At 44.4% G+C, this 8,927-nt stretch overlaps 1 protein-coding gene across 1 annotated transcript; it reads right to left on the reverse strand.

Moving 5' to 3' along the window:
• Window positions 1-4,676: 4,676 nt before the first annotated feature.
• LOC147980249 (uncharacterized) lies at window positions 4,677-5,480 on the reverse strand. Its single transcript, XM_087515531.1, has one exon. It carries the CDS (start codon window positions 5,478-5,480, stop codon window positions 4,677-4,679), a length of 804 nt encoding a protein of 267 aa, XP_087371657.1.
• Window positions 5,481-8,927: the final 3,447 nt, after the last annotated feature.

The following is an 8,927-nucleotide window of genomic DNA, read 5'->3' on the forward strand; positions in this document are numbered from 1 at the left end:
AACTCTGGGTGCTCCAGTGAAGACAACGTGGTCGGTATGGCCTCTGTAGATGGAGAGGGATCAAAAGACCTTGTCAAAAAGATTGTGCAGATCGAGAGAAGTCAGAACCCAAAAGGATATGGCTCGGGATGGCTCACCGGCGTCGGAAGCTTGCGATGAACTGCAGCTTCTGAGGCGAGATTGGAATGTCGAGTGCGTCGTCTACAGGTAGTTTTGGTGAGAGATTTTCGACTGAATCGGTCGAGGAGAGTCGTGGCTATTTATAGGACGTCTTCCTTGGACGTGAAGTGGGATGGAGAATTGATTTCCAGGAATTGGAAACGAAAGGGCTTCGGGAGCCATGTACGCATAGGTTTATGTTGTTTCGTGGGAGGAAGAAGAAGAGGTGCGCGGGGCCCAGTCGCCAGATGGAAGTTAACGTGGGAAAAGGTTTACAGGAAACGAACGGACGAGCGAGCAAAGGGAGTAGGACATGAGCGCTCGCCCCTTTTTTTTGCGTGGGCGTTGGCCTCGCTCGGCATGGCTGCCTCGCTGGCTGCTCCTGGGCCATGGCGTGTGCGGGCGCTAGCTGGGCCGGCTGAACTGGCTGGCGTTTTTTTATAAATGTTTTTTTACAGAAACAAAGCAACACCTAAAAGACAAATAAAAGTTAGGCTAAAATTCCCAGAAAATTTCACATAATTATATGGTCTTATATATGACCTTGTGAACTTTTATCCGGCCTAAAATGCAAGTTTTAAAAATAAACATTTTTGCTAAACTAATAAAATAAAGTGCAAATAAAACCCAATAAATATATTTTGGTTCCAAATTCAATTTCCAATATTTTCTTTTCCGATTTTGAAGAAGTCATTTTATCTTCTCTCTTTATTTTATTTTTGATATAATGGAAATGAATTTTGGTGAAACCAAATTAGATCCAAACTCCCAACTTCGAAAAATTCAAAATTGGTTTTTAGGGAAACTTCCAACTCTCTCTTTTGGTCCTTGAGTTGCTCAAAGTTCATTGGATCAAAAATCAAATAAAACAAATGGAGGCAAAAATGCATAAATCATGGATGCATATGAATGACCTATTTATAAACATCCAAATTGAAAATTGGGATGTTACAAACCTACCCCCCTTAAGATGAATCTCGCCCTCGAGATTCGGGTTGGCTAGGAAAAAGGTGTGGGTGGTCCTGTCGGAGATCTTCTTCTCGTTCCCAGGTGGCTTCTTCTTTGGTATGATGACTCCATTGAACCTTGCAAAACTTGATGACCTTGCTGCGGGTAACCCTGCTTGCAGTTTCGAGAATCTTGAGAGGCTTCTCCTCATAGGTCAGATCACTATCCAACTGTATGGCCTCCAGTGGCACTGTATCTCTCAAAGGAATATCGGCCATCTCCGCATGGCACTTCTTCAACTGGGAAACGTGAAACACATCATGAACTCCTGACAAGGCTTCTCGTAATTCCAACTTGTAGGCAACTTCACCCATGCGTTCTAAAACTCTGTACGGCCCCACAAACCATGGTGCTAACTTTCCTTTGACTCCAAATCGTTTTACTCCTCGAAGTGGCGACACACGTAGATATGCTCTATCTCCGACTTCATAGGTTACCTCCTTGTGTTTAGTATCAGCATAACTCTTCTGTCTAGATTGGGCTACCTTGAGTCTGTCGCAGATCAGCTTGACTTTCTCCTCTGAATCTCTAATTAAATCTGGTCCGAATAATTTATGGTCTCCAACTTCATCCCACATCAATGGTGTCCTGCACCTCCTTCCGTACAAAGCTTCAAAAGGGGCCATTTTCAAACTAGCTTGATAGTTGTTGTTATATGAGAATTCTGCGTAAGGCAAATTATCATCCCAACTAGATCCATAATCTAGCGCACAAGCTCTCAACATGTCCTCCAGAATCTGATTGACTCTCTCGGTCTGCCCATCTGTCTGCGGATGAAAAGCTGTACCGAACTCCAACTTGGTACCCAAAGTTTCATGTAACTGATGCCAAAACTTTGAGGTAAATTGTGTTCCTCTATCTGATACAATGGTCCTCGGAACTCCATGCAGACATACGATCCTGGTCATGTATATCTTGGCCAACTTAGCACTTGTATATGTGGTTTTCACGGGGATGAAGTGAGCTACCTTAGTCAAGCGATCAACCACTACCCAAATAGAATCATAGCCTGATCGGGTCCTGGGTAATCCTGTAGTGAAGTCCATGCCAAGCTTGTCCCACTTCCAATCTGGTATTGGCAAAGGCTGAAGTAATCCTGCTGGTTTCTGGTGCTCTGCCTTAACCCTCTGACATACGTCACATACTGCGACATACTCGGCAATATCCTTTTTCATACCTGTCCACCAGAAACTTTCCTTCAAGTCCAAATACATCTTGGTGTTGCCCGAGTGTATTGAATAAGGCGAATCATGAGCCTCCTGAAGAATCAATTTCCTGATCTCTGGGTCATTTGGCACGTAAATACGCTGCTCAAACCATAAGGTTCCATGTTCATCCTCACGAAATCCTTCTGCCTTTCCTTGGTTCATCCTTCCCTTTATCTTCGCAATACCTTTGTCTAACTTCTGGGCTTCTCGGATCTTTCCCAACAAAGTGGATTGAATTTCCATTGCGGCAACAAAACCTCGTGGTACTATCTCCAATCGAAGATCTCTGAGATCATCAATTAACTCCTAAGGTAATCCTCCTGCTGTGAGGGTATTGACGTAGCTCTTGCGGCTCAATGCATCTGCCACAACATTGGCCTTTCCTGGGTGATAGTGCAATTTCATATCATAATCCTTTATGAGATCCAACCATCTTCTCTGCCTGAGGTTCAACTCCTTCTACGTGAAGATGTATTTCAAACTCTTATGATCTGTGTAAACATCACAACGATTTCCGATAAGAAAATGTCTCCAGGTCTTGAGTGCGTGCACTACGGCTGCTAACTCCAAATCATGTGTGTCATAATTCCGCTCATGAGGTCGAAGCTGATGTGAGGCATATGAAACAACTCTTCCTTCTTGCATAAGAACACCTCCAAGTCCCTGACGAGAAGCGTCGCAATATACTTGGAAATCCTTGTGTATATTCGGAAGAATTAGCACTGGGGCTGTGACCAAACATTTCTTCAGCTCCTGGAAACAGGCCTCACATTCGTCGGTCCAAACAAACTTAGTGTCTTTCTTCAATAACTCTGTCATGGGCTTCGCGATCTTGGATAAATTCTGAATAAACCTCCGATAATATCCTGCGAGTCCAAGAAAACTGCGAATCTCTCCGACTGAGGTGGGTGCCTTCCATTCATTGACGGCTTCAACCTTTGAGGGGTCTACTACTATTCCTTCTCCTGATATAACATGTCCGAGAAATCCAACTTCCTTCAACCAGAATTCGCACTTGCTGAACTTTGCGTATAACTGATGTTCCCTGAGCTTCTCAAGAACCAAGTGCAAATGTTCCTTGTGTTCTTCTTCATTCTTCGAGTAAATCAATATGTCATCAATGAATACCACAACAAACTTATCCAAGAACTCCATGAATACCTTATTCATCATACTCATAAAACAGGCAGGAGCATTAGTCAAACCAAAAGACATGACTATGTACTCATAAAGTCCATATCTAGTGGTAAAGGCTGTCTTGGGTATATCTTGTTCTCGAATTTTCAGCTGGTGATATCCTGATGGAAGATCAATCTTTGAGAAAACTTTTGCTCCTTGAAGCTGGTCAAACAAATCATTGATCACCGGTAGAGGGTACTTGTTCTTGATCGTCACCTCATTCAACGCACGATAATCTACAACCATTCTCAAGGATCCATCCTTCTTCTCAACTAGAAGCACTAGGGCTCCCCAAGGTGATGAACTCGGTCGAATATAACCTTTCTCCAATAATTCCTTAATCTGCTTCTTAATTTCCTCTAGATCATTTGCGGGCATCCGGTACGGTCTCTTGGATATTGGTCCGGTGCCTGGTAACAATTCAATCAAAAACTCTATGTCCCGATCCGGTGGCATGCCGGGCAATTCCTCGGGGAATACATCGGGATAATCCTTCACAACTGGTACTTCCTCCTGAACAACTCCCGAAAGAGAATTCACTTGAGTCCTTGGTGTATGCCTCGACACATACTTGATGTGTTTCCCCTCTGGAGTGGTGAGAAGAATCGACTTACAGGCACAATCAATATTCCCTTCATACTTGGATAGCCAGTCCATGCCTAGAATTACGTCCAATCCTTGTGATTCTAGGACGATGAGGTCTGTGGGGAAAACGTGTCTCCCTATGGTCAATGGCAACTGAAAACATCCCCGACTAGCCATATACTCTGCTCCTGGGGAACTCACTAACATAGGTGACTTAAGGGCTACGGTCGGCAACTTAAACTTATCCACAAACCCCCTTGATATGAATGAATGTGATGCACCAGTGTCAAAAAGAACAAGGGATGTAAATGAATTAATCAAGAACTTACCAACAACGGCGTCAGGCTGGTCATAAACTTCCTCCACATTGACATGGTTCACCTGACCTCTGGTGAAAGGATTGGGCTTCTTTCCAGAGCTTCCATTTCCATTCCCGTTCTTCGCCTTGGGACACTCGGTGGCGTAGTGTCCGATCTTCCCGCACTTGAACCAGGTAATGTGGCTCAGATCCTTCTTTGCCGGTGTAGCGGGGTTGGACTAATGCTGATTGTTGTTTCCTCCGTTCCCATTGCCATTCCTATGGCCATTATGGTTGTGTCCATTCCCTCCATGATGTGAATGTCCTCCATGGTTATGGTGAGTGTGTCCACTATACTTGCCAGATCCTGGTCCATTATTTCCCGAGTACGGGATATAGCGTGGCTTCTGCTGAACTCCAGAGTTGTACTTTCCCTGTCCGTACTTTCTCTTGCGATTCTCCACCTGCTGCTGCTTGCCTTCCAGAATGAGAGCCTTGTCGACCAACTCTTGATAATTGTTCAAGGTAGCCACAGTCAACTGAAGTCCCAGATCATCGTTTAGTCCCTCCAAAAATTTCTCCTGCTTAGCGGCATCATCAGCCACGTCTCCAGGAGCATACCTGGATAACTTGCTGAATTCCTCCACATAATCACCAACAGAATGATTTCCTTGGCGTAAGTTGCGGAACTCACGCTTCTTCAGACTCATAGCTCCGGCTGAAACATGTGCGGAACGGAACGCCTGCTGGAACTGATCCCAAGTCACATTGGCTATGGGGAATGTGGTGGTGTAATTCTCCCACCACGAGGCTGCTAGTCGATCCAGTTGATGTGCGGCAAAGCGCACCTTCTCAGCGTCAGTGCATCCCGCGGTGGTCAGCTCTCTTCCGATCTTGCGAAGCCAGTCATCTGCAACGATCGGCTCCGTGCTGCTAGAGAACACTGGTGGGTTCAACCTCAGGAAACGGGTAAGGTTGTCGTCCGGGGGTGGTGGCGGTGGGTTGTTGTTGTTCTGGTTCTGATTCTGGATGAGTAGCTGCATGAGGGCATTCTAGTTCTGGATCAACTGGGTAAGTTCCGGTGGGAATTCCGGGTCACGTCTTGGAGGCATCTGTTAGGTTTAGAGTGTTAGAATAGAATAAGGGCCTAATGAGAGAAATCACTACCCATATGCTTATGATAGCAAGAAAATTTCAAATCAAGCAATTCACATAGATCACACCACACCAGCAAAAACCTACAGGTAAGGTCATATCCACAAGAGATATGATCTATTCATACTATCGCAATCATTCGTTGGACTCAACTTGGTAGTGGTGGTCTGAACAAAATCTTCTCAAATCAAAGTCAACTCTAGCTTCTTATTCTTCGTCATCAATGATGTCTTCATAGGTCATGGTCTCATCGGGCTGAGCAACTTGGTGATGGGGTTCAACAACTATTTTATTGAAGTGGAGAAGAGATAGAAATGAATAGAGAAGAGTATAGACCAACGGATATTTAAGGAAGTCATAAAATAGAGTTTTCTTCCTACGGCTTTCCATTTCCTAGTGGTCGCGTCCTATAGTCAGCGTGTGCTCTGATACCATCTTGTAGCGACCCGACCCAAAATGGATCGAAGTCTCTGTGCCTAAGTGTCATCCCTGGATCTGTATGCTGACACACACAGTACTCGAGGAATTATAACAGAGTTCAATCACACTTTATTACATCGATGTTCTCAAAAGAGTATTTATTACAATAATATGGCCAAAGGCCATGTAAATAGAAATAACTGCGGAAGCTTCAAAGGTAAATGAGTCCATCCAACTCCACGGCAAACTGAGTGCAGAACAATGACCTATCGCACCTTTAATCTTCGTCGGAAAAGTCTGCAACATGAGACGTTGCAGCCGTGTAGGTCAGCACATGGAATATGCTGGCAATTTCACACCATAGAATAATAATAAATGAAAAGACTATCTCTATATGCAAAATTTAGCTGGTGGAGCCTCTAAGTTTTATTTTGCATAAAGCTAATTTTACCCTACAACAAAGGAATAATTTTTTTATTACTACTAAGTTAAAAATGTCATTACTGAGAAGGTTCCTCCAACTCAGTCCCAAAATTCCCAAGATTATTAGTAACCCAATAATTTCATTAAATAGAGTGATGAGATCAACCAATAATTCACTTCTAGATACTCAAGATGTCCGTAATCGGGGACACGGCTAATCATGATTAGTTTGTACACTTTGCAGAGGTTTGCGCACTTTTCCCCACAAGACTCGACTGCCTCCATGATCGGAAGATCGAGACATAGCCTTTCAGAAGTGTTTCCCCTTAACCCTGGGTAGACCGGTACACCTACTTTCTCCTACATCAGCTAGTCTACCACGGAAAGAGGTCACACAACTTACTCAACTATGCCAGAGCCCATAATGGCTTGTGGCTGCACACGGAAGTTTCTAGGCATGAAATATCTTATGATCCCTTTGAGCCTGGGTGGCGGACCTAGGGTAATCACACGGGTACTCCGGGATTCCCCTTGGGCAAGCACTGGTTACTCCAGGTGCCCCAAACAATCCACCCAGATGTGTATTAAAGTTTCCACCTTATGTTGTCCCAAAGTTATTATCTCTCGCAACTTGCATGGATCACACATACCAATCCCCGTCTACGAGGATGGCTAAGCAATATATGATATAATGAATATTCCCGGGGTGATCAAAGTCATAGGTTCCTACCACATGAACTACAAAGCATAACCACATGTTCCCAATCCTACTCATGCAATCTTTGAGGGTGAAACTAATGCATAGTAAAAACTGGGTATTGAAAATTATGATCAAAGTGTGAACTTGCCTTGCTGACGTTCGTTGAACTATAAAGATTCATAGTAGCAAGCTTCGCACTCCGGATGATCTAGCATAAGCAAGAAATAACATACATAAGCATACAGTAGCAAAAATATGTATGTTTGGGTCTAGCAAAAATACAGTAGCAATAACATACAGATCCAAAAAGAAAACAAATGAAAGACTTCGAAAAACTCCAAAACATCCAAATAAAGTTTCTATACATAACATAATTTTTACAGTAGCAAAAATATGTATGTTTGGGTCTAACAGAAAGTACACATCACGAGCTTCGATTTGCAAAAAGAATCACCTAAAACGGAGTTACGAAACTCGAGTTACGGCCTAACGAAGTTTGAATTCAGATCTGTTTGAATTCAAAATTCAAAATTTTCAAAAATATTTTTCGTTTGGTTCTCTGGATAGAGGATATTTCTATGAAACCGTAGAAAAACGAGTCAACTAAAACGGATCTATAGATTAAAAGATATGAATTTCTAAAGATTGGGCGTTTTTCTAGAAATCAATTACGGGATTCAATATGAGCTGCCACGTGGCGTGCTGTGATTGGCTGCGCATGTTTGCTGCCAGCGGATGGCTGATCCATAGATAAACTGTTCACGGTCGCTAAAAAAATAGTATCCGGTTTGATCTAAGCTGCAGAAAACCGATCTAACCGATCTAATTTAGAAAAAACCGAAACTTTTTTTTCTAACTGAAGCGAACAGATGCTCGTTCAGCTTACAGAGAAGAACGAGAGGTTTGGGGCAGGCTCTTGCGTGGTGATGGCGGCGGGTCCGGCGATCATCAGCGACGGCGGAGGTTTCTAGGAGATGCGTGGAGAGTGGCTCGTCCGGTGGTGGAGTCGGTGAAGATCGGTGACGACGAACGGCGACAAAACCAAGCGATGAAACTCGTGAACTCCGGGTGCTCCGGTGAAGACAACGTGGTCGGTTGGCCTCTGTAGATGGAGAGGGATCAAAAGACCTTGTCAAAAAGATTGTGGAGATCGAGAGAAGTCGGAACCCAAAAGGATATGGCTCGGGATGGCTCACTGGCGTCGGAAACTTGCGATGAACGGCAGCTTCTGAGGCGAGATTGGAACGTCGAGTGCGTCGTCTACAGGTAGTTTTGGCGAGAGATTTTCGACTGAATCAGTCGAGGAGAGTCGTGGATATTTAGAGGACATGTTCCTTGGACATGAAGTGGGCTGGAGAATTGATTTCCAGGAATTGGAAACGAAAGGGCTTCGGGAGCCATGTACGCATATATTTCTGTTGTTTCGTGGGAGGAAGAAGAAGAGGTGCGCGGGGCCCAGTCGCCGGATGAAGTCAATGTGGGAAAAGGTTTACAAGAAACGAACGGACGAATGAGCAAAGGGAGTAGGACATGAGTGCTCGCCCTTTTTTTGCATGGGTGTCGGTGTACAAAAAGAGGGGTACACTTTTTGTACCCCTATAACTGTGCACGGGCAGTCTGAGCCACGGGCACCACCACACTGAGCAAGGCAAGGGAGATGAGCCAAGGTAAGGCCGAAGCTCAGGAGAAGCAGAACGACGCCAAGACCAAGACCACAAAGAGCAAAGGGGACGAAGCGGACTCCCCCCTGGCAAGATCCTTGCCGGGAAGCGGTTTTAGCAAACCCGGCAAG

The sequence above is a fragment of the Triticum urartu genome, chromosome 3A, assembly GCF_056163025.1.
Source record: "Triticum urartu cultivar PI428250 chromosome 3A, HENAU_Tu73, whole genome shotgun sequence".
NCBI lineage: Eukaryota > Viridiplantae > Streptophyta > Magnoliopsida > Poales > Poaceae > Triticum > Triticum urartu.

What these genes read in the sequence shown, in the direction of transcription:
- LOC147980249 (XM_087515531.1), bottom strand. Translation starts at nt 5,480, where the DNA reads ATGCAGCTACTCATCCAGAATCAGAACCAGAACAACAACAACCCACCG.